At 56.0% G+C, this 23,670-nt stretch overlaps 4 protein-coding genes across 8 annotated transcripts in view; 2 read left to right on the top strand and 2 right to left on the bottom strand.

The window, feature by feature from the left end:
• Window positions 1-696: 696 nt before the first annotated feature.
• MXD3 (MAX dimerization protein 3) lies at window positions 697-2,545 on the top strand. Its single transcript, XM_026122727.2, has 5 exons — window positions 697-997; window positions 1,078-1,107; window positions 1,209-1,323; window positions 1,404-1,575; window positions 1,669-2,545. Exons 1-5 carry the CDS (start codon window positions 798-800, stop codon window positions 1,776-1,778), a joined length of 627 nt encoding a protein of 208 aa, XP_025978512.1. The 5' UTR covers window positions 697-797; the 3' UTR covers window positions 1,779-2,545.
• On the bottom strand, window positions 2,432-4,480 carry PRELID1 (PRELI domain containing 1). 2 transcript variants are annotated; one of them, XM_064520979.1, is made up of 5 exons: window positions 4,221-4,480; window positions 3,767-3,992; window positions 3,576-3,689; window positions 3,215-3,293; window positions 2,432-2,745 (listed from the first exon to the last, which is right to left on the bottom strand). In XM_064520979.1, exons 1-5 carry the CDS (start codon window positions 4,310-4,312, stop codon window positions 2,588-2,590), a joined length of 669 nt encoding a protein of 222 aa, XP_064377049.1. In that variant the 5' UTR covers window positions 4,313-4,480; the 3' UTR covers window positions 2,432-2,587. The 2 variants fall into 2 exon arrangements, with proteins under 2 accessions (XP_064377049.1, XP_064377050.1); XM_064520980.1 differs by having other exon boundaries at window positions 2,432-2,724; window positions 4,221-4,477.
• A 33-nt stretch (window positions 4,481-4,513) lies between these two features.
• RAB24 (RAB24, member RAS oncogene family) lies at window positions 4,514-8,490 on the top strand. Its single transcript, XM_064520981.1, has 8 exons — window positions 4,514-4,714; window positions 5,052-5,120; window positions 5,278-5,356; window positions 5,663-5,730; window positions 6,084-6,183; window positions 6,740-6,790; window positions 7,178-7,240; window positions 7,982-8,490. Exons 1-8 carry the CDS (start codon window positions 4,598-4,600, stop codon window positions 8,044-8,046), a joined length of 612 nt encoding a protein of 203 aa, XP_064377051.1. The 5' UTR covers window positions 4,514-4,597; the 3' UTR covers window positions 8,047-8,490.
• Window positions 8,491-9,761: 1,271 nt separating this feature from the next.
• NSD1 (nuclear receptor binding SET domain protein 1) overlaps window positions 9,762-23,670 on the bottom strand; it is a 69,289-nt gene continuing 55,380 nt past the window's right edge. For all 4 annotated transcript variants that reach the window (XM_064520976.1, XM_064520977.1, XM_064520978.1 and 1 more), the window contains exons 22-23: window positions 23,332-23,536; window positions 9,762-18,960 (exon numbers count right to left, since the gene is read on the bottom strand). In XM_064520976.1, coding sequence (XP_064377046.1) covers window positions 16,628-18,960; window positions 23,332-23,536 — 2,538 coding nt within the window. In that variant the 3' untranslated portion in view covers window positions 9,762-16,627. The remainder of the gene's footprint in view (window positions 18,961-23,331; window positions 23,537-23,670) is intronic.

The following is a 23,670-nucleotide window of genomic DNA, read 5'->3' as shown; positions in this document are numbered from 1 at the left end:
GGTGCGGGGAGTGCGGCACCGTGACAGGCCTCGCATGGGTTGCGTGCATGTGTGCGTGCACGGGTGCACGCTGCCAGCCCCGGCACAGGCACGGCCTGCCGGCACCCTGCACGGAGGTGCCGCCCCATACACGCTGCCTGCGTGCGTGGGCAGGTAGGTGGGTGCACACGTGTGTGCGCACAGGCACACCCTGCCTGGCCTGTGCACACACATACATGCTCACTGTGTGGCCCCAATTGCAAGCACACACATGTACACACGTGGTCCAGGCCTGCCCAGTGCAGCCAGCCCCACAGGCACACATGTGCATATATACGCACAGATACCCGTGTGCACATATACATGTGCGTGCGCACTGACGTGCATACACACATGGACATGCATGTGCACCCACATGGACACACCGATGTGCACAGACACATGGACACACACACCGGTGTGGGAACGCCCACATGGACACGCACGTGCGCAGACACACGGACAAAGGCGCGCGCCCGCACGCACACGCGGGGCGCACACAGACCCCGCGGGCGGGGCCGCCGGCGGGGGCGGGGCCGCAGGTGCCGGGGGGCGGGGCCTCCCCGCGCCCCGCCTCCCTTCCGCCGATTCAAATTTGAAGCACGCGCTTTCCCGCCCGAAGTTGTTTCCAAAGCGCGCCGACGTCACGGGCGCGGGCGGCGCCGCAGCCAATAGGCGCGCGACTCGCGGCCGCCCGGCCCCGCCCCGCCGCCGCTGTCGCCGACGAGCGCGCCGAGCCGGGCCGGCATCCCCGACGGGACGCCCGCACCGCCGCCACTATGGAGCCGGCCCCCAGCAGCATCCAGGTGCTCCTGCAGGCGGCTGAGTTCCTGGAGCGCCGAGAGGGCCGGGCGGCCGCTGCCGCCGGTACCGGTGTCGCCCGCCCCCCGTCGTGCCTTGCCGAGGCCGAGCACGGCTACGCCTCGCTGTGCCCCGCGCGGCGCCCGCCGCGGCCCCGCAAGGCCGTGGGCAGCTTCAGGTGAGCGGCGGGGCGGCGGCGGCGGCGGCGGGGGGAGGTGGCCGGCCGTGCGTGGCCTCACTGTCGGTGCTCTCTTGCAGGTCGGTGCACAACGCGCTGGAGAAGCACAGGTACCGCCGGACCGGGCCGGCTGCGGGAGGGAGGGAAGGAAGCAGGGAGGGGTGGTGGGCTGTGCCCCCCCGACGTGACCACTGCCCTCTCCCTGCCGCAGGAGAGCCCAGCTCCGGCGCTGCCTGGAGCAGCTGAAGCAGCAGGTGCCGGTGGGCACGGAGCGTGCCCGCTCCACCACGCTGAGCCTCCTGCACCATGCACGGCTCCACATCCAGGTGAGTGTGGTCCGCCGGATGGGGCGGCCCTGGCCTGCCAGATGGGGCAGCCCTGCTCACAGCCCTCCGGTTCCCTGCAGAGGCTGGAGGAGCAGGAGCTGAGAGCTCGGAGGGTGAAGGACCGGCTGCGCTGTGAACAACAGAGCCTGCAACAGAGGCTGGAGCAACTGCTCTCGCCCCCCAGCAGTGAGCGCACGAGGGTGGACAGCCTGGGCTCATCCCAGCTCTCGGAGCACTCTGGCTCCGATGGAGGTCAGTGAGGGGATGGTGTGCCCAGCTGCCCCGGGCTGGGCAGGGAGGGAGGAGTGGCCTCCAGGCCCTGACCCAGCCCATCCCTGTGCTCAGAGGAGGTCGAGATCGATGTGGATGGAGCCGTGTTCGGCGGGGACCTACTGGCCAGCTTCAGCACCGGGAGGGACCACAGCTACTCCAGCCCCCGTGGGCCCTGGTCCTGACAGCGCCTGGCGCTAGCTCAGCCCTGTGGTTCCCCGGCGTTGTTGCAGAAGTGCTGTGGAACTGCCTCCGCCTGCTCCGCCTCCCCACCCAGCGCACAGCCTGCCTCTGCCGGAAACGCCGCCTCGCTGCAGCTGCCTGGAGAAGGGGCTGAGGATGGGGACGGGCACCTGGCTCTGCCTCCCGCAGCTGGGCCTCTGAGCTGAACCGGCCACAGTGCCGGGCGCACAGGGCCGGGATCCCTCTGCATGCAGCGACGCACTTCAAAGGCAGGGTGGGGGGGTGGCACAGGCCCTGGAAGACAGCCTGGCTGTAACTGGGACACCCTGCCTCTGTCCATCTGCTCCCAGGCAGGCCAGGGCCCAGAGCTGGCTGCAGTGGGTGCCAGACAGCCCTGCCGCCCCTCGAGAGCCAGGCGAAGGTAAAGAGCGCATTAAGCACCTTGCCTCCGTGCTCCCAGAACTGCCTCACCCCGGCGACCTTGTACATACCCAACACTATTCTAGTAAATGCACTTAGCTAAATCTGTGTCTGCGCCTTGCCTGCGTGCCCAGCGCTCCGGTATCGTGGCAGCTGTACTGGACTCAGTGCCTGCATTCCCCAAAGCAGAGGGTAGCACAGGGCTCTGTTCCAAATAGGCCAGCCCTAGGCAAAGTCAGAGGTGGAAGTAGATTCTTTAATGATAATTACATCTTAGAAAGGATCTAACAGCAGCTGATTGTCAGACTTGTACAGTTTGTTTAAAAATATAAAATCTAAGAGGCTCCTATCTGTTCTGGTGCGGTCTTGATTCTTGCCTGTGCCAAGCTCCTCACACGTAGTGCTTCTTCTTGGTGGCTGCCTTACTGGCCAAGTCCTTGGCTTTTTCCGTAGCAGCTAGCGCTGTCTCCTTGGCTTTCTCGGTCGCTTCCTTGGCTGTCTCCACTAGTGTTTTGGATGGAGCTTCTCCTGTAACACCCAAGTCGTTAACTTAACCCAGCAGTTCTGCCCTGCCCTGGCACTGGAGAGCTGCTGGAGTGACTGGCTGACGCAAGCTAGACAAGCCTGAGCTTTGTTGCCTCCTGGGACAGAGGATGTTTCCCCATGTGGTGGGGGAAGGTAAGCTCTATTCCTGACACCCAGCTCCGTGCAGCAGGGCACGTCACAAGGGAGAAACACAGACACGTGACTGCTGTGTTACTTCCTCCCTCATTCCCACACCCCGCCACTGCCAAGCTTCATGACAGCCCTCTGAAGAGGCTGGGACTCTAAATGCTACCTGGCTGCTCTGCTCAGGAAAAGCAGGCTGTGCCAAGACATGGGGGCAAAGGCAAGGGACTAGGATTCCTCACTCAGTTTAGTTCAAGCCAAAACCTGCCTGTGGACTGGAGTGTACTGGTGTGGCCTGTTACCCCAAAAGACCTGACCTGGACAGCCAGGCTCACCCTCAGGTACTCACCTTGCATTCTTGCTAGTACGTATTCAAATCCCTTAGTGCTCTTGGTCACGTTGCTTTTGAACCTGGCCAGACCAAACTCCTGCAACAGAAGAATGTGTGAAGATGCAAGCCCAGACCCTGATTTGTACAGAGGTGCTGTCTCTGGTGTGGTGGCCCAGCTCAGTCAGTCCCAAACATCTGGTGACTCGGAGGTGCTATGCTGCCCCTTCAGTAGAGGAGCTGCTGCAGTAATGGGTCTGGGCCCCACAAGCTCACGAGGACTGGGGGAGCAAGGGGAAGAGGAGAGAAAGGACACGGGGCAGAGGTACAGCAGAGGAGGAACACCCTCCTGCTTAAGCAATGGGTGGTCAGCAGCACTCACCTGGACAGCCCGCGAGACACCAAAGAGGCTGGAGGAAACCCAGGCTTCTCGCTTGACCTCGGTCCAGTTGCTGTTCTCCGGGTTCACCTGGTAAACACACCGCTCCTCCACCACCTGCATAAGCACAGCCCTGATGGTGAGCCCAGCCTGGGGCTGGCTGGCCCGCCCATCCCCCCCCCGCAAGCACCCACCATGAGACGTGCGTGATTGATGTTCCAGGTGAATGTGGTCATGGTTCGGTTCTTGGGGTCCACGATAGAGTCCTCCAGGATGTAGACGGAGTGGGCCACGTTGGCGGGGAAGAAGCGCTCTGCCCAGCGCGGCATCCTGTTGGTCTTGGTCAGGAGCCGCCGGGAGAGCAGCTTCTGGTCCGGCGTCACTTCCCGGTGCACGATGTCTTCGGTCAGGACATGTTTGCTAAAACGGGAACGAGGGGCAAACGTCAGGCCCCGCTCCCGGTGCCACCGGGGCCCGGGGGGTGGGGCCCTTGCAGGGGAACCCCGGGGGTGGGGGGGCGGCGGATCCTCTCGCCCGAAGCGGCCCTTGGGCACGGCGCGGAGCCACGCGCGGAGGGTCCCGGCCGCGGGCGGTGCCGGTGCCCGGTAGGGCGCGGTAGGCCCCGCTAGGCCCGGCGGCGGCGCGCACCTGTAGGGGTTGGGGTAGCGCTGCCAGAAGGCGGCGAAGACCTGGTCCCAGGGCCCCTTGAGGACGCCCAGGCTGGCGCAGTACTTCCCCATGGGCCGCCGCCGCCGCTCAGGCCCGCGCCGCCGCCGCCGCCGCGCCCGCTCCGGCCCGCGCCCGCTGGGCGGCCGCCATGCGGCGAGAGCGAGCGCGAGCGCCACGGCCTGCGCCGCCACGTCCGCCCCGCCCCGGCCCCGCCCCCGACGCACAGACCCCGCCCCCGACGCACAGACCCCGCCCCGCCCTCCAGGCCCCGCCCCCGCGGCGCGCTTCCGTCGCGCCCGCGCCCGCCCCCGCCGCCGCTCCGCCCCGCTGCGGCGCGGCCCCGGCGCGGCTCGAGGATGAGCGGGCGGCGCGTGGACGCCAAGGTGGTGCTGCTGGGGCAGGAGAGCGTGGGCAAGAGCAGCCTGGTGGAGCGCTACGTGCACCGCCGCTTCCGCCCCGGGCCCTACCAGAACGTGAGTCCCCGGCCCGCCCCGGGCCTGGCCCCGCCTGTGTCCGGCCCCCCGCCGCGGCCCGCGCTAGGCCTGCTCCACCCCGACCCGGCCCTTCCTGCCGCCGAGCCGGCCCGGGACCCGCCGGGCCCCCGCCGGCCCCCCCCCCCGCGGCCCTGTTCAAGCCCGGCCCGGGCCCCTGCCGTGTCCCTGCCCCGGCCCGCTCCAGGCCCCTGTGCCCCGGTTCGCGCCCTGCTCCCCCGGCCCAGCCCCGGGGTAGGGTCCCGCTGCCCCCCGCCCTGAGGGCCGGGCCGCCCCCCCCCGAGGCCGGGCCCCACCACGCCTACTGCTTCTCTTCCAGACCATCGGGGCGGCCTTTGTGGCCAAGGTGATGCCCGTGGGGGACCAGACCGTGACCTTGGGGATCTGGGTAAGTGTGGGGACGTGGGGTGTCCCCAGAGCCCAGGGGCCATGCCGGCCACAGGTCCTGACGCCTCCCTGGTGCAAGGAGCCCCGAGCCAAAGCAGCAGCGGGGGCTGCCAGGCCCAAGCCGGGCCCCCGCTCACTGCTTCCCTGTTGCCCCCCAGGACACGGCTGGCTCCGAGAGGTACGAGGCCATGAGCCGGATCTACTACCGTGGGGCGCGAGCAGCCATCGTGTGCTACGGTAAGGGTGCAGCGTCAGCGGGGCCTCCGAGCGGAAAGGGGAAGGAGCCGGTGGCCGCGGAGGCTTCGCTGCGGGGAGCGCACCTACGGCGATGCTAGCCCTGCTCGAGGGGCGAAGCAGCAGCGCTGGGCGCAGCGCGGGGAGCTGTGCCTGCAGCTGCCTGGCTGTGAGCGCGCCCTGTTTTGGCTGCAGGTGCTGCCCCCCAAGCCCAGGTGCTGGTGGCTCAGGCTCTGCTCTGCTGGGGATGGAGGGTGGGATGGCGCAGAGGGTCTCGGGGCAGGGCAGAGCCTGACGTTTCTCTCGCAGATCTCACCGACAGCAGCAGTTTCCAGCGAGCCAAATTCTGGGTGAACGAGCTGCAGAACTTCGAGGAGGTAAATTGCAGAGAAGAGCTAGTGCTGCAGGGCTGGGAAAGACCCTCTGGATGTGCTGAGGATGAGCAGGAGTTGGGGATTCACCTTCCTGCACGAAACTGTTACCATATGCGAGCAGGATGTCTTGCCCCCTCGGGCATATGGCACCTTGCTGGGCTGCTGCGAGTCTTGTTGTGTTCGGCCTTGGCCTCAGGAGCACTGTGGGAGGACTGAGGGTTGCGATGTGTCTGGTCTTGCTTAGCCTCAGCGGCAGGCGTGTGGCTGTCTGGCAGCTTTGGGGAAGGGAGGAAAAGTTGGTGGCAATGCCTGAGCTCGCAGGTGCATCTAACCTGGCCCTTCTCTGCCTGCCGCAGAACTGCCGGATCTACCTGTGTGGCACCAAGAGCGACCTGCTGGAAGAGGACAGGAGGAAGCGGGGAGTTGACTTCCACGACGTGCAGGACTATGCGGACGGTACGTCTCCGCTGCATGGCCGGGCAGCTGCTCTTTGCTCCCTGCTTCCTGGGCTCTCGAGTCACCATGGTGCTGTGCTGCTCCAGCGGAACCGTGAAGCTCGTTGGCCGGGCAGCGTCTGGCCTTTCCGTATTTCCCCAGGGCCAAGCAGGGCTGGGGGTGAGCTGGAAGATGGAGCCGTGGGGCTTGAGGTGCAGAGTCCAGCAGCAGATCCAGCGGCTCTGTGCCTCTGGGTGAATGGCAGGAGCACGTGGCACAGCCTGGCCAAGGCTCCCTGTGTAACGAGCCTCCGGGTTTTCCAAGAAACTCCCCGAGCACAGCATGTCCTGACAGCGCGTGCATGGACCGGTGGGAGAGGGCCCTGGGAAGTGGTGCCAAGCCAGCTGGGGAGAGGGGGGTGGTGGGAGCAGCTTGTTGAACCCTGCCCTGGGCTCCAGCCAACTTGCCATCTCTGAGACAGCAGCCACAACTGCCGCTGCAGGGGAGGGGTGGCTCCCGGGAGAGCGCAACTCATGGGGCCACATCTTGCACCACTAACCTGTGCCCGTTGTTTCAGAGATCAAAGCAGAGCTGTTCGAAACCTCCAGTAAGACGGGCCAGAGCGTTGGTGAGTATCCCCCTCTCTGTGGGGCTGTGCTCTGCCCTTGCCTGAGCAGCGCTGGGGGGCAGCTCCAGGGGGCGGTTGGGCCCGGTGCAGGCAGGTGGCCCCACTAGCTGCCAAGGGGGCAGAGCACCTCGATGAGCTGCTCTCGGGGGCTAGCGGGGATGGCAGGAGTAGCCATGAGCTCAGGGGCTTCTGCCCTTGCTTGGGGAGGAAGTAGCTGCCCCGAGGTAGAAGAACAAAGCCTGGGTGCTTGGCTCCGGCACCCTGGCCCCGTGCCCAGGCAGAGCGTCGCCTGGTCCCTGCCCTCAGCCACCTCCTGCCTTGGAGGGTCCTGGCAGCTGCCTGGCTGTAGCACATGGGAAGACACTGACACACTCCCTCCTGTTGCAGACGAGCTGTTCCAGAAGGTGGCCGAGGACTTTGTACACTTCACTGCCTTCCAGGTGATGACAGGTGAGCACGTCAGGATGGAGCACTCCCCTTGCAGCACCCTCCCCAGGTGCTGGGTCTGGGGCATATTGGGTCTGGGGCATATGTTTCTCCAAGCCCCCTGGGGGAGGGCTTAGATGAAGAGCACTATGGGGTCTCGCAGGGTCCTTCCTTGTCCTGGCCCTGCTGATGCCCAAGGGGCAGGAGGCCCCAGACCCTCGTGCTGCTCTGTGGAGGTGTTCAGAGCAGGAGCGTGGTTACAGGGTCCTGCTAAGTCTCACCCACACCCTCCCTGAGGTTTCTGTGGCTTCACGCTGGGGTTTTTCCAGCAGAACTTCAGAGGAAGTTCCCCGTCTGTCGTGTCTGTGTCATCTTGTTGCACAGGACAGGCTTGCACGGCACGTCCATGCTGAGACTGAGCCATGGAGAGACCTTTGGGAAACAGGTAGCCAGAAAGACCCCTCCCTGGCTGCATTACCTGCTCCCAGCACGTCACGTTGGGCCTGTCCTCACCTGTCTGCGTAGGCTCGGCTCGGCTCAGCTCAGCTCAGCCCAGCCCTGGAACGTCTCATAGCGATGAGTCCTGCAGTTTCACTGTGGGTTGTATTAAACCTACTTGTGCCAGAAATTTCTCCCAGAGGGATATTCTGGCTTTCCAAAGGCCAGGGACTGGGGCTGACAGGGGGCAGGAAACTTCTGGCCTCTGCTTGGCATCATGGTGTAGTATGTGTCAACACCCTGCCTTACCCCACTGCTCTCTTTCAGAGGAGAAAGGCATTGACCTGGGCCAGAGGAGCGGTACCTACTTGTACAACTGCTGCCACCACTGAGACCGTCTGCCAAAAGGGAATCGCTGCTGTGGGCTGGGCAGTCCATGCTCTCTAGACTTTTCCTATTTTTTACCTGCTGTATTTTAGCTGCATGGGCTGTTTGGCAACATAGAAACGGCACACGGCCCTGCGGACTGCTCTCGTCTCCCTGGACTTGGCGTGCAGAGCAGCGCCAGCCGTAGCGGGCTGCTGCACGGTGCTGGGACACTGCTGCTGTGTGAGGAGCTGCAGACTGTGACGCCTTGGGACGCTGGCAGAGACCTCTCCCTGCAGAGGGTGTATCTGCTACCCAGTGTTGGAAAGAGCTGCTTCCCTAAGTCGTAGCTCTGGCCCAGTGCAGCTGTTAATTTATTCTCTTGGAGATATTGCCTGATTCTTTACAGATTATTTAAGCGTCTTCTTTTGAGGTATACAATGTAAATAAAATGCATTGTGGTCTGAGAATGGGCTTAGAGTTGAGACGACAACACGTGCCTTGACTAGGGCAGGCAACAGGGTTCAGGCTGTGGAGGTGTGGGGGAAAACTCGTCTCCTGAAGGGCGCGAGGCCTGTGCCTGGGGGAAGGCAGTGCCCGTGTCCTCAGCAATGCCTGAGCTACTGGGAAAGGCCACATCCTTGCCCAGTGGGAGCTGATAATCACCTTGATGCGCTGTTGCCTAAGGCCTAGTGAACTCGCTGCACCAGCTCTGCAGCCTGCCACGGGTAACCCTACCTCCCAGCAGCACAGGCATTAGCCCATTCTGCGAGGCCCTTGGGCCTGGAGCGGAGCAGCCAGCCTCGGGGTCTCTGGCCAGATTGCTGCTTGAGCCAGGACCAGTGGCAGGTGGCTGCGTGCCGCAACACTGAAAAATGCCAAACCCAGATTTGCAGTCAAGAAAGCTGAAAGAAACCTTGTCCTGAAAGGCTCCGTGAAAATGTGGGCCAGGTTGCACCATGTCCTGTGCCCTGTGGCAGCCCCCCCGTGCTGGTCCCACAGCCAGGCTCCCTGCCCAGCAGCCACCTGTGGGCTCCAGGCTCCCCCCAGCCCAGCTGCCTGAAGGGTTGCACCTCTAAGGCATTCTGGGTCAACCCGAGCTGGCTTTGGAGGAGGATTTCCCATGCCTGCCATGGCCTCTGCGAGCAGCCAAGTCGCTCAGCTGGGAGGGGATGGCTCCACACTTAGTCCTTCCGAAGGGCTCTGAGACAGGAGCACGGCTACCAGTGCGGCAGCAGTAATGCAGCCGCCCTTTGGGCCTCGTTACAGCCTGGCCTTACCCCATCCTTACAGAACAGCACCGGGGTTTTAAGGCTCATTTCTGCATGGAGATCACACAGAGGCTGCCCTTCGGGGAGCATAGAGCACCTCCCGCGAGCCCTGGCATGGAGTCGGCATCAAACACAGCAGAGCCGGTCTACCCTGCCGCCAGCCTGCAGTTCGCGGATGTGCTGCTATCAAACTGACCTTCGCTCAGCCATGCACTGGGGCCTGCTCGTCAGCCGGGCAGCACCGCCGGCTCCTGCAGCCGTGAAGCTGGGCAGCGTGTGCGGGAGGAAGATGCTGCGTTCCCAGCTGAGCCAATTCTCCGCGCTGGCCCGCTCTCCCCAGAGCAGGATACGGCCAGGCGCAGCCGGGCTCCCTCCTACGCGACATCCGCCCGGCTCCTCCCCGGGAGCACGCTCGCCCACCTCCCAAACCGCCTCTGCCCCCACGCAGCAAGACAAAACACAGGAGGACGTCGAGAGTAAAGTTAAACTTTACTTTACAGTAATTTTTCTTCTATATACAAAGAATTACAGTACATGTTCTGGGAGCACCTGGGCAGGGCAACCCTCTTTTCATTATAAGTTTCACATACACAGCCAACAGTCTAAGGGGAGCAAAATGAAAGTAATCAATGGTCCAAGACTCTCCCCTCTCCCTCTTCTAAAAATAATATACATGCTGGAAATATGTAGGTTTCTCTCACCCGCTCTGGCATCCTCCGCTTGGAACTGACGGACAAGACCGGGACAGCTCTGAGCAGCTACACGTCTCCCAGGAGCACCCACGTCCGGCATCGCCCCCAGACACCACCCTGGCGGGCGCGCGGCTCCAGCCAGCCCCCAGTGGGCCCCTTCGGCGGCCGGGCGCCCACGCCGCAGTCAAGTTTTCCTTCAGCAAAGCCTGAAAAATGGGACCCTGCGAGAGCTTCCCCTCCGCCACCTCCCGGCAGGCAGCAGACCCTGGGCCTGGCTGGCAAGCAGTGACCGCCGCAACGCCACCTCCTCCGCGCCGATGCTGGCCCTCTGCCTCCCCCGATGCCGGGGCTGTGCTCTCAGCCCCCGGCGCTGCCCGCCAGCCCCACGTCCTGCTGCTCTGAAACGCAGAGGAGCAGTCTCAGGCGCAGACACCAGCGTTAGCTCCTACCAAGCCTCCCGCCTAATGCTTCAGAGCGGCTCTGGCCAACCGCACCCCGCGTTGCTCCCTTCCGCTCCACATAGGGCAGCCAGGGCACCCCCTTGCCCAGCCGCCCGCTCGCCCACCCCGGGCTGCAGTGCTGCTCCGCGGCCAGGCTGCCCCCTGCTTGTGGCAGGGGGGGAGAGCCACCAGCACCGCTGCTCCCTGTGTGCCCCCGCGCCAGCCTGAACCATGGCCGATGCACCGACCTCGCTCCCACCCGTGCTGGCCAGGGCAAACCCTCAGCCTTGCTTCACCTTGAGCCTCCTGGTGCTGCTGCTTTTCCTTTTAATAAGTTCCCAGTGTCTAAAAAAAATACACAAAACCCAGTTTCTTGAAGTCAACAACTAGGAAACATCAGAAAAAAAAAAACCCAAAAACTGAAACCAGCTCAGTACCAAACAGACACAAAGAACATGCAGTTAGACGCCTGGCTTGCTTCATGTGGCTCCATTCGCTCTCTACACTAATGGGGCCCCACTGGCACGCTGGTTTGAGTCTCAAAACCATCATAAATCAAAGGAATTGAGTCTCTCCAAGCTTAAGAGACATGCCTTGTCCTGTTTCTGTCACACACACCAAAGCCCAAGCCCCAGCTATCCGGGGACAGGATTCGGCTGACAAAAACTCCAGCCCAGGGGCTAGGAGCTGTGAGTTCAGCCCTACCGTGCTAAGCTGCCAAACGTTTTACAATAGCACCACAATAGCCCAAGTACTTAGCCAAGGGCAAACTGATTAAAACTTTACCTTGAAATAGGACATAGCATCATCAATTTCTCGAGATTTCCCTTGGAGGTAGATTCAGTGCTGTAGGGACTGTCCATCACCGCCACTTCTCTAGCCCAAGTTCACGTACACCATACTGCCACCGTGCTTGGAGAGCACCCACGCCTGACTTCACTTCAGGAGACCCCGAAGCACAAACAGGCATCTCCTACCTCCTGCTAACTGAGGGCACTGCCACCCCGTCACCACCGCACAGGCAAGTCTTGGCTGACGCCAGACAAGCGGCAGAGTGGTCCCCAAACTACGGAGTCCCGTCTCCCAGGGCCTGGGAACCCAGAGCGCCCATCAGCAAGGCTGTGCCGATGCAAGAGTGAGCACCTCTTGCTTGCAAACGCCTCAGCTGGGGTGTCACCATCGCACGGAGTAACTAGTGTGGACAAAGCTCGGGCGATCAAACCACGTCACGAGAACTCGCTGAGCCCAGCGGCCGCCTCTGTAGCTTCCTTTCAGAGTAGCTGCACAGTTTGACACTTTGCTTTAACATTCACTCGCTGGCAAAGGCTGAAAGACTCATCAGTAATTTAGGGCAAAGCACATTACAAGCAGGTTACAATTACGGTTATTCCAAACATCAAGCAAAGTCAGAAGTTAAGGCTGAAATTAAAAATAAACTGAAGGTGTTGAAGGTCTGAGGTTTCTCAAACAAACTCTCCTCTGCCCTGCAGTGCTGCTGGCTACCACGTCCAAGTACAAGCAACATACACCAACTGCGCTCAGGTTAAACCAGCTGGCAAGATGCGTTAGGGTTAGGGCTCATTTTTCTTTATTATTCTTTTTTCAATTAAACAGTCAAAGCTTTTCCAGCACCCTAACTCCACATCTTCTCACCTTAATATGTTGCTGCTCTTTAGATTTAACCATATAGTTGATCTCTTGAATTTTAATACTGCCCCCACCTTTAAAGCCAAGCCTGAGCCTGTGGGGGGAGGGGGTTAAATCCTAAATTATAACGCATGCTCCCACAGTACTATCTGGATAGTTTGTGCATGGAAATGAATCTGTTATTTATTTTTTTTTAAATAGGAGAAGTTTTAACTTGAGAACAGTAATAAAGAATGCTACCGTGAGCTAGTTAGTATCTGAAGAGACACAGTATGGGATTATCCCTTGCAATGGTCACTTTTATGCCAGGTTCACCAGAGCCCTGGCTGGCAGCGACCAGTATGAGTGTAACGTGTAACTGGTGTAAACGGGATGAGCCGAGCAAGACGGTAGCCAGTGTCCTGCTCCTCTCCTGCACACACACCCCGTACCCCTTCCTCCTCTGCAGCTCTCCTCCTGCCACTTTTGGCGGGCAGATCTTGTCCCCTGAAGTCCATGACTGCACTATCATCCCTCAGAAGAGCTCCTCTATCAGCAAAGGTGAATGGAGACCACTTTGCCCAAATTGCTGTTGAAGTGGGCACCACGGTGCCCCAGCCGGTGGGGCTGTGACCGCAGCTGCCATGAAGCCATCACTACACGCTGCTCCGAGCTCGGCCATCCCACAGGCAGCACACCGTTTCAGCCCCCAGCAGAGCGGTGGGAAGTCACAGATGTTTTTACAAGTGGACTGTTACTGGGAGGTTTCCATGAGCATCCTCAGGATGCTACGGAGAGGGACGCAGAGCTGAGCAGAAATGACAACTACCCTCGGCTGTGTTTGTAAACTCTCCATGGCAGCACGTTAACACAAGAGTCCTCTCTCCTCCACCTTGTGCGCAATAACATCTGATCTGAGACCACTTGTGGCCAGGAGATCAGATCCCTTCAACTATCCAAGAAAGTGCCCTGGCCTTAGTTGCGGAGCTAGAGCCTGACAGCAAAGGCAGCTCCCCTCCCATGCTGGCAGCACGGTGCCGGCCATCTCCCGTGGTGCAGGACCTCCTGCATACCGCGTCGTGGGCTCACACCGGCAGCTTCCCTCCTGCATTAACGTTCTGCCAGGGCACTGCGTTACCTGCCGCTTCCTTCTACGTTAAAAACATGCAGCGATTCAAATTGACAAGACTCTGAAAGGCAGCAATGAACTTCAGAAACTGAACCGAAGGAGCGCCAGTACGCACCTCGCCCTCTCCTCCTCCAAGGAAGTGCTACCAGCTACCACAAACAGTAAGCGTCCCCTCAAGTGCTGAAGAAGCCCACGTTTTCTTCACATGGGTTTTGTCTCCTGAAGCTGTCTGCCACCCCGAGATCACATTGTTCACCTCCAGATGAAAGAGAGGCTGGTAAAAGCAGAGCACGTCTCTCAGTCTGGCCTAGAGGGACCTATCTCCCTGCCTTTTCAGGCCTTGCCCATTTTGCTGAGGTGACCCAGCACAGTCAGTTATTCCTAAAAGCATGAATTCTCCCTCTGCGAGCCCTGGGCACATCTACGAAACCCTCCTGATTTGACAAAACATTACCCAGGGGACCACGAGGGCTGGGAGGGAATGACAGCTTGTTGGCGTCCTCCTTCAATGACATTTCCCAATGCCAGGTCATGTTCTACTGAGCAGCCTCCCAGCTTTGTTGAAGTCAACTTTCCAACACGTAGCAAGGAAGGCAGCAAGCTGGAAAACTGGTTCCTCATGGAAAAGGCATGAAGGGAGACAAGAAGAGAGGTGGGGTACAGTCAGATGCAAGGAATAAGGCTGTGGGTTGGAAACGCCATGCAACAGTTCAATCTACGTTCACTGTTCAAAACAAGTTTTTAGATAACAGCTTGCTGTGTTGTGTGAAAGGCTTCTGCTGCTGTGAACCTCACCCTATTATTTGAACACATGACTTATAGAAGTAATTTTTTCAAACCTGCACTTACGAGAATTCATTGAGAACTTCTCCATTATACAGATTTAAAATAGCCTGCACCAAAAATATTCACAGTTTATTTTTCATGAAACAAATAACTAGTTAACACATGACAATGCAAAGCGGAGTTGGACAGAGCAGTGCAGATACCTTTCTGGTTACAGCTGTAGCTGGCTGGGTGGCTGGCACGGAGGTAACCCTACTTACACAATCTACATGACTAAGTCCAGCTCATGGGAAGGCCTATAAATGTAAATTCAAGATTTATTTTCCTTCTCACACATGATAAATACTTAATATACTGAACCTCATTACCATTTTTTATTTTGTTTAAAAAAAGTTAATAAATGCCCTTAGTATATCTTCTCTCTCAATGGCTCTGAGGAGTTGTCCTGATTCCCTTTGTGCAGGAGTCACGCAGAAACACAAGCTGCTTGCATTTCCCCAGTTTCAGCAGCAAGCAGGAATTGACCTGCCAGTCTTCCCGGAAAAACAACATTAAACAGTAAGTTTCCATAAGCCATAAAGCTTTTCAAAGTCGCTAGCTATTCTACAAAGGATCTGAAATGATTCGGACTAGAGAAGGGATGCACCATAGTACTGGTAATGTCCCCTCATGCCCAGCACACCCAGCCTTTACAGCAGGACATTGTCTTGGGTGCGCACAGCAGGAAAGGAGAATGGATCAGGATTTGTCTTGGTACAAGTGTCTGTCTCCCTTCATAGAACACTGCAAAGCTAAAGACCATCCGGCTCCGGGAGCAGCAAGCACTTGCAAGCCAAATGCTAACGACCACCTGCTCCCAAGTCAGGAGGAAAGGGTCAGCCTAGAGCTAAAGTCTCCCTTGGAGGGGAGATCTACAGATCTGCCTGGACCTAGAAGGATACACTGGAGCTGTACAAAAGTCGAGTGGCTGGCACAGAGCAATCCACGGCTGCGGGACTCGCGAGCTCAGGCAAATCACAGAGGTAATGTGTTGTGAGAGTGGGAGAGTGTGCTGGTCAGCAACGCTTCCTGATGGCAGGATACCGAACCCGATCAAACCCGGGCAGCGCTGCCCGGGGATGCCTGCCCTCCTCCTGTCCGCGAGGGCGGTGGTGGCCGGTGTCACAAGGTGCCACTCCTTCGGTCCCTGGTTCTACCGCTTGCCTCACGAGCGTCACAGCAAAGCAAACTTCTGCCTCAGCACTCAAGTAATGAACTGCTTTCAGCAGGCCTAGTCTGGACACCAGCCTGACAACCACCAGGTACAAAACAACTCCTTAACTGTAAAAGGGAGAAGAGGAAAAAAGAATGCTAGCCAGCTGCTAGAGCCCACCGTGTTCCAGTGTGAGAACTACTATTCAGTTGGAAGGACACACACGCGCGCACACACACGCACACACACACACACCAATACAGTCCAGTTAATTCAAGTCTCCTTTGGTTGTAGATGAGTTAAGCCAGAAGCTACCCAAGGGGAAGGTGTTGAGATGGGTCCCGAAACAGATACAGCATTCTTGCCTCTGTGCTGCAGAGCGAATGACACAGGCTTCACTTGCAGCTCTGCAGTGCATCACTCTGCTGGGAAGACCAGATATGATGCGAACACGTGTCCTGAACACGTCAGAGACAAGCGAAGAAAAGACCGCTTAGTTTGCTGGCTCATGGTAATGACAGAAGTCAAGAAGAGACTAGATGGAAATTTCAAAGGGAGCACCGACACCCTGCAGGGGTGGCGCACAGCACCTTGGGGAAATTCACTCTGCTCTACTCTGCTATTGCTGCTTTACAGGTAACAATGTTTTCAAGTGCAGGAAACACTCTGCGTGTCCTGTGCTAAAGGATTAAGACACAAGAATGAAAAAACTGCCAGATGGCTTCTTCCAAAATCTCTCTTTCCTCTGACCTCCTTCAGATTTCCCGTTTCTTGGGCCTAGACAGTCGCAGCTTTGTATAAAGGAGCCTTAATGGATATTGCCTATTGCTGGAGTAAACTGCACAAACCGGGTGCAGCTGGCTCCTCTCCTAACTCAGCTGGAGACAATACCTGTCCTTCAGTGAACCATGCACGCAGCACATCCCAGTGAACGTATGGACAAACCTTGCAAAGCAAAACCCTGGAGGGACAGAGAACTGGGCAGACCACAGATAAACCCCTTCCCTGCTTCTACAGAGTCTAGCAAGGGAATACAACTGATTGCTCACCATCTGATCCAATTCCAGGGCAGCCTAACCAATCTGCTCCCTCTAAACACAGTAAGAAGAAAGGGCCCCCTAGCTGCACTTGGGAACCCACCTATGAATCAGACGTGGAGCTTGAACATGCTGGATCAGTAATGTGACCATTCCAATGGAATTTCAGATTTTATCCAGAGTGGACTCTTTATTTCAGCTTTACCATTTGCAAAAGGAAGAGGAAAAGGTCACGGATGCTCTCTCCCCTTGGCTGGGCCACACTCAGACTTAAGTGAATGTCCTTGCTCATGTCATGAGAGAATATGGATAGGATGTGCATGGGTTAGGGGCTGGGCTCAGGGAAGTGAATAAAAATAAAAAAAGAAAACACAAAGAATAACCCCCTCCCTAAACATTAAAAGACTGAAACCTGCCTCCCATATTCACCAACCTCACTTTGGCTCTGAGTCAGCCAATTCATGACAGACAGAATCCTGGTTATGGGCTAGCGCTGTGTTTTGTTCAGGCAAAGGGTCCTGCCCCCGAGGAGTCTGTACTTTTCCAGCCAGCCAAGAAATCTGGTCAATTGTCTGAACGTTCCTGACAATCCACTGCGTCTGCTCTGGGGACACTGGCGCTTCCCTGGCAGGCCGAGGGGTCTGCTCAAATGCATGCAACCTTTCTGATGTCCAAGGGGTTTGCTCTGCGGGGGCTGAAGCCACTTCCCAGCCAGGCTGAAGAGTCGGCTCTGGTAGTTTCTCTGCTGTCCGAGGAGACTGCTCTGCAGGCGTCAGGGCTTTTGCAGCGGGCCAGTGGATTTGCTCATGTGTCTGTAGTTTCTCCGTAGGCCAAGGTACCTGTCCGACATGCGTCGCTGCTTTCCCAGCAGACCAAGAGATTTGCTCACCAGGTAACATGGTCCTCTCTTTCTGCTGGGGATTCACCTCTATAGCAGTGGCTCCTCTCTCCTTCGGCTGAGCGTTCTGGTCGACGGGCCGCAGCGCCTTCTCAGACAGCAACAGCCTTGGAGCTGACGCAACTGGAGGCTTATCCAAAACTTGAGGCCGAGGAGCTACAGCCACAGTCAGCTTGTCTGATGCCTGAGGCCACGGGGCTGCAAGAGTGAGGGGCCTCTCCAACAGCTGAGGCCGGGCCGCTCCAGAGCCAAGAGTCTTCTCTGGAGTCAGAACCCGCAGTGTCCCGGAGCCAGAAGCCTTCTCCGGAGGCAGGGGCCGCAGCACCCCAGGGGCGAGGGCTTTCTGCACAAGTGGAAGCCGCAGCGTCCCTGAGCCGAGAGCCTTCTCCACTGGCAGGATGTGCGGTGACCTGGAGCCAGGCGCCTTCTCTGGAGGCAGGGGCCGCAGTACACCTAAGCTGGGTGCCTTCTCTGTGGGTAGGATCCGTGACATCCCTGATGCAGGAGCCTTCTCCAAAGGCAGGGGACGTGGCATCCCAGAGCTGGGAGCCTTCTCCATGGCTGGGAGCCGCACAGCTCCGGAGAAGGAAGCTTTTTCCGGAAACAGGGGCCGTGGCACCCCAGATCCAGGAACCTTCTCCGTGGGCAGGATCCGTGAGATTGAGGAGCTGGCAACTTTTTCAATGGGCAGAGGCCACAGCACCCCAGGGCCAGGAGCCTCCTCAGATGCTGGGACACGTGGCTTTACAGAGCTGGGAGCCTTTTCCACAGACTGAGGCTGTGGACTCTGAGCAGAAGCTTTATTCAACAGCTGAGGCTGATTGGCCACAGGAGGCTCATCCACTGCCTGGGACTGCAGGGTCCCAGCAGTGGTGAGAAGTCTGTCCGACAGTTGAGGATGCAGGCATTTTGTTGGAAACTCATCCAGCAGCTGAGGCTGCTGGGTCCTGATGCCAACAAGAGACTTGTCTGAGAACCCCAAAACCCCAGCAGTGGCAGGAGGCTTGTCCGATAGCTGGAGCTGCAGGTCACCAGCAGTAACAAGTGACTCGTCTGATGACTGCGGAGTTCCCGGAGGAGATTTGCTTGGCAGATGAGGCTGTGAGGAGTCGCTAGGAGACTCATCCAGTGGCCACAGCACTGCATTGGTGGGAGGTTTGTCAGGCTGCTGAGACCTCAGCGCTACAACGATGGGTTGCTTCTCTGATTGCAGCCTTAGGGACAGGGCAGCCTGGGGCCTGTCTGAAGGCTGCAAACAGAGCGACAGGGTGGTAGGAGGTTTGTCTGAAGGCTGCAGCCGGAGTGAAAGGGTGGTAGGGGGTTTGTTGGATGGCTTCAGCCTCAGTGACAAGGTAGTGGGGGGTTTGTTTGATGGTGGCAGTCTCAGTGCCAGGGTGGCAGGCGGTTTGTCTGGTGGAGGCAACCTCAGGGCCAGGGTGGTGGGGGGCTTGTTTGATGGCTGCAACCTCAGGGCTAGGGTTGTGGGGGGTTTGTCTGATGGTGGCAGCCTCAGGGCTAGGGTAGCAGGGGGTTTGTCTGATGTCTGCAGTCTGAAGGCCACGGACTGAGGTAGCCTCTCCAAAGACTGAACACTCAGGTCTGTATCTGCAGACGGCTGCTCTGGTGGCTGGGTGTCATCGCCGTTAGCCAGTGCCCCTATGGGCGGCACATACTCACGAATTTCTCCTGGCTCTAGCGGGTTGGGCCCACAGGGATCATGCTCTGTGCAGCATAAACGTCCATCCAGCTTGGAGATGAAGAGCATGCCTTCTCGGTGCTGCTTGCAGAAGGATCTGGGGCACATCTCGCAGAAGGAAGCTGCTTCCTTGCCACACAAATCACACTGATGCCATGGGCACTCCCATTTTCCTGCAGTATGGACACAAGAGAAAAGACTTAGGAGTGGTACAAAGGGACGATACAAGGCCTGCTGCAAAGAGAGTTCAAGGGACAGTGCGAACACCCCTGTAACGCTCGGATATAATTCTACAGCTGCTGGTTCTTCTCAGTCTCTGCCATAGCTCTTAGGCTTGAAGGCCACTTAACAGGAATTTGCAGTCCTTAGAAGCGACAAGGGAAATCATCATCATGACAAACATACACCATGCCAGATGAGACCAAAGGCCCACCCGAGTTCAGGATGACACTAACCAGTAGGGCACATAGACAAGAGCAGACACCTCCAGCTTGCACCTCTTTGTGGCTCTAATTTCCAGACACTCCCCCTCCCCCCCAGCAATATCTGCATACAAGACATCCAATGGACTTTTTGAAGTAATTTCATCAAAATTATTTTTAAATCCTGGCCATCCAGATTACAGACTGCTGCAAGTTGTGCTTCAGAATCGGCCCTCCACACTGAATGATTTGTAGATGTTCCAGGTTCATCTAAGTCTTTATTAATTCTGGGGCCAACTTCCTCCCTTCCTGTTTATCAGAAAGTAGTCGTCAGAGGACAGCGGATATAAGGAAATGAGTTTCTCTTGTCTCCATCCCCAAGGCATCTTCCTTAACCTCTGTGTATGCCCATGATAAACATGCTTCTTAATACAAAGCCAAGCTGTGCCCTGAGGAGCTCACTGTCCACGCTGAATCTGTTCACTGTCAGTATCAAAACTATCATGGAGGAAAAGAAAATAAACATGACAGTTCATAGAGGTTATGTGGTTTTTTTCACATGAAGATGGATCTTACTGATTCAGTCCCCTGCTTCCCACCAGCCAAGGCTGCTGCCATCTCAGCCAAGCTTCTAACTAGTTCACAGCCCCAAAGAGAACGAGATCATTTGCACCCAAGGTACAGTATGCACTGAGCCTCTGACCTCACATCATGCTATCAAGTGAGGCCTCCGCAGCCTCCTGGTCCCCCATGCTCCCAGTGCCCAGGGGTGCTACATCCTGCTGCCACGAGCAGCTCCTGGCCGAGCAGCCCTCCCTGGGAGGCTGGAGCAGAGCCACGGGCCCGTCTGCTCCCTCAGAGGCAGCCAGAAGCAAGGGCAGAGGACAGCCATCAGCACGGCAGCAACGCAGCGCCAGGGCTGGAGCACTCCCCACCCTTCCCGAAACAAGCCCACACATCTGTGGTTTTGGCTACTAGCTCTTTCCAAGAAAGGCAGGAAGAGATAGAGACTCCTGCGCTGCACTGAGCAGCTGTGGTCACTTCTTGATGCACTTGTGCAACATCAGCTTTCCTCTCCCCCCACCCCACCTCACATGCTGCTTTTCTCCCCAGGCTGGAGAGAACATGCAGCATGTTTTTCTGTTCCTTTGAAGCTAATCCAAGACTTCTGTTCCAGTCTTGGAAAAAACGTACACAGCTTCTCTGTGCCTTTTCCAATTTTCAACATCATTTTCAGAGCACGGAAACTTCAAACTAGATATGGCTTTCCCATTTTGGCCTCGCAGTGCTGCAGCACAGGTATCACTGCTTCCCCCCGTTCCCACACCAACCCCTGCACCAAGCCTTTTCCCGCTGGACAGACTGGCGAGCTCTCCTGACATGCTCTTATTAAATTAGAGAGCAGCCACTTCGAACAGTCACTTCGGCCATGGGAGAGACTCTGGAACTAGTATCATAGAGGTCATTTGTAATGAGTGAAAATAAAATAAGAAAAAAAACCTGCCAGTGTGTTTCATGGAGGATAGACTGCATCAAACAACTCTAACGGCCTCTGACAGGATTAAAGGCCTGATGAATAAGGAGCCTCTCCAGAGACAGCCCATAGCAGAGGAGCTCTCAGAAGTACAATCACACAATTAGCGGCATGCAAACAAGCAGGAAATTCCTACTATTCAACAGCAATCCCATGACAGAAGAAGCTTTTGAAGTAAAAAGCGATAAACCTTTAACATTCTGCATGATATTCTAAGTTGCAGGTTATGAAAATAACAGCCTACATACAAAAAAAAAAAAAAAAAAAAAAAAAAAAAAAAGGTAAAATGGCTGTAACCAGCTCAAAAATATTCTCAAAAAGCAGCTATTAATGGTCTTCTGCCAAACTGAGAGGGCATTTCAAATGAGGTCCTACAGGAGTCTGTTTTAGTCTGTATTTTAATTTAAATTTTGGAAGCAGAATACTAAATATCTTTACAGAAACATCTGTAGATGACAACAAGGCTGTGAGGGGCTGTAAAAATTGGGTTGGACAGGCTCAGATTCCAAAATTATATTGATAAACTGGACAGATACTCTTACACCAACAAGACGCCATAAAATGAAATAAGACCAGTGCAAAGCATGATTTTAGGAAGAAGAAATAAAACAAATATGTTAACAAGATCAAGACAAGCGGACTCAAAGATAATAGGGCAAATTACAAACGAAATATAAATAAAGTTGTTTTTGCAAAACAAGTCCAATCTCATTTCCTGAAGAATTTTATGTAAAACACAAAATGTAATTACTCTGTTCTGTTCGCATTAGCAAGGCCTCAGTGGCAATACTGTTAAATATTCTTATTACTACACTTTAGAAAATATGTCGGCAAATGGGACACAATCCAGAGTAGAGTAAGAATTATAATTTTAGAAAATAAGAGCTGCAAGGACAGATTGTGTTTGTTTAATCTGGAAAAGGACTAAGGAGATAATACAAGTCTTCCAGTACGTAAAAAATTGATATCAGAGAGACAGCAAGCCATTGTTTTTGAAGTCTACTCAAAACGTTAGGCTGTTTAATGGAATAAACTTCTCAAATGTAAAGCCGGGGAACAGGAGACATGCTGGATTCTGCCCTGTTGAAGATTTGAAAGCACGGGAAAACATTGGCCAGGATGTTCCAAGGTCCTGTCTTAGCACAGAAAGGTGGCGTGGAAAGGCAATATTCAGGACTCCCTCACCCCATTTGATTACGTTTCCATAGGAATTGCCTGCACTCGTCATCGGCTTTCACATGGCTGTGTTACAGCGTTTCTTCGAGGAGCAGAACAATCCAAGCTATTCCGTACAAACGTCCTGTTCTCCCTAATGTTTAAACACACTGATAATTCCTGTCTTCTGCAAAATGTATTACTGGCACTTTCTATACTTAGCCAAATTACAGCAAATGATGTTGAATGTCCAGTTCTGGTTCCTTGGGGAGCTCCAACAGAAACGCTCTGTTGCATGCTGACTCTCCTGACCATTTCTTTTAGATACCTCTCGGTTACACACTTCTTAACCTGCCTCTGAGGTGATCAGAAAATACCGTACAGAGCTGCACAGAGAATTTCTAACGACAACGCTGTACAGTACTAACTGAAAAGACACACAAACCCCTAAACCCAATTACATCAATGCAGTTGCCTCTATTAAACAAATTTCTAATCTTAGCAAAATACTAAATTAAGTTTGATGAGTTTTTCTGGTTAAAAACCTAGTTATCCAGTATGACCCCTTTATGCTTTGGCACTTGGTCCCGTATCAACTTTTCCATCCTCTTGGCCCAGCAGAAATCAGGCTAACTGGCCTACCAAGGCTCAGGTCAGACATTTTCATTTCTGAATATTGATTAAATCAAAACACTCAAAGGTCCCTGGAACTTCTTTAGCAACCAAGAGGAACTGCAACAACAGAGGAAACACTGCGCTCAACCAGCTCCTTTAAGACTTCTAAAAGTAACTTAAATGTTTTCCTCTAATAGATGCTATTTTACATCTCTTAAGCTACTAATGAACTGGAAACTGTTAAATCATTCTCATACAGTGAGTACATGAACTTCTTCTTTCTCTGCACACAAACTAGAACTACTTTTTGAATACTTTTGCCTTTTATGCTAAATTTCTGTCCGTATTTCACCACAAAGGAGGATATGCTTTGATACTGTTCTCTTCCTTAACTATGAAATCATGGCTTTTTAGACATCTAACACATTCTTAACTCCCATTTTTCATTAAGAGTTTTTCCTCACAATTCATTTCACTACCTTCTGTTCAGCTTTTTCCAAATCTGAGTGACCGACATCTCTCCTATCGTTGGGACTGTCCTCTGCCAGGCCCAGAGGATGGGGTCAGCTCACACGCACCATTTTCCAGGTGACGACAAGCTCCCCATTTGGCAATAAACTCACCCTCTGCAGTCACAGCGAGGTGCAAACCAGGGCTATGTTGTGTGGGGCAAAAGCGTGCTAAAGTGATAAAGCTCTCTAGTTTTTTGACACGGTAGAGAGCATGCAACACAGCGAGCAGCGCTGGGGAGACTGCGAGCTAGCGCTGTCACTGGAGGCCAACACACGGAGCCGAGCTGAGCCGCGCAGTGCACTGACCTGCAGGCCTCTTGGTCAGGTTGAGGCAGTCGGCATGGTACACTTTGGGGCAGCCTGGCTTCTTACAAGAAACTAGCTGCCCTCCATCCCCACAGCTGAAACACTCGTCCTCTCGCTCCTTCATGACCTCCGCCTGTGACCTGCGCTTCATCTGTGGCCGTCTCTTTAGCTTCTTGGACTTTTCCTCAGTGAGACTGGGTTGGCTCTGCAGGTGAGACAACATCAGTTAATACAGGTCTCTGCCCCTTCCACCTGTTCCCTTCCTGCTACAGTGGATTAAAACCACAAAACCCACAATTAAAAGCCGCCACCAGCCATATCTGAAACATCTCTATTGAT

The sequence above is a fragment of the Dromaius novaehollandiae genome, chromosome 15, assembly GCF_036370855.1.
Source record: "Dromaius novaehollandiae isolate bDroNov1 chromosome 15, bDroNov1.hap1, whole genome shotgun sequence".
Classification (NCBI taxonomy): domain Eukaryota; kingdom Metazoa; phylum Chordata; class Aves; order Casuariiformes; family Dromaiidae; genus Dromaius; species Dromaius novaehollandiae.
Note: the sequence above shows the minus strand (reverse complement) of the source record. Positions and strands in the feature narration are given on the sequence as shown.

Coding starts and splice junctions, on each gene's coding strand:
- MXD3 (XM_026122727.2), top strand. CDS start 798: ATGGAGCCGGCCCCCAGCAGCATCCAGGTGCTCCTGCAGGCGGCTGAG. Junction 1,324..1,403: donor ATGCACGGCTCCACATCCAG/GTGAGTGTGGTC, acceptor GGTTCCCTGCAG/AGGCTGGAGGAGCAGGAGCT. Junction 1,576..1,668: donor GCACTCTGGCTCCGATGGAG/GTCAGTGAGGGG, acceptor CCCTGTGCTCAG/AGGAGGTCGAGATCGATGTG.
- PRELID1 (XM_064520979.1), bottom strand. CDS start 4,312: ATGGGGAAGTACTGCGCCAGCCTGGGCGTCCTCAAGGGGCCCTGGGAC. Junction 3,993..4,220: donor CGCTACCCCAACCCCTACAG/GTGCGCGCCGCC, acceptor TTCCCGTTTTAG/CAAACATGTCCTGACCGAAG. Junction 3,690..3,766: donor TCAATCACGCACGTCTCATG/GTGGGTGCTTGC, acceptor GTGCTTATGCAG/GTGGTGGAGGAGCGGTGTGT.
- RAB24 (XM_064520981.1), top strand. CDS start 4,598: ATGAGCGGGCGGCGCGTGGACGCCAAGGTGGTGCTGCTGGGGCAGGAG. Junction 5,121..5,277: donor CCGTGACCTTGGGGATCTGG/GTAAGTGTGGGG, acceptor GTTGCCCCCCAG/GACACGGCTGGCTCCGAGAG. Junction 6,184..6,739: donor CGTGCAGGACTATGCGGACG/GTACGTCTCCGC, acceptor CCGTTGTTTCAG/AGATCAAAGCAGAGCTGTTC.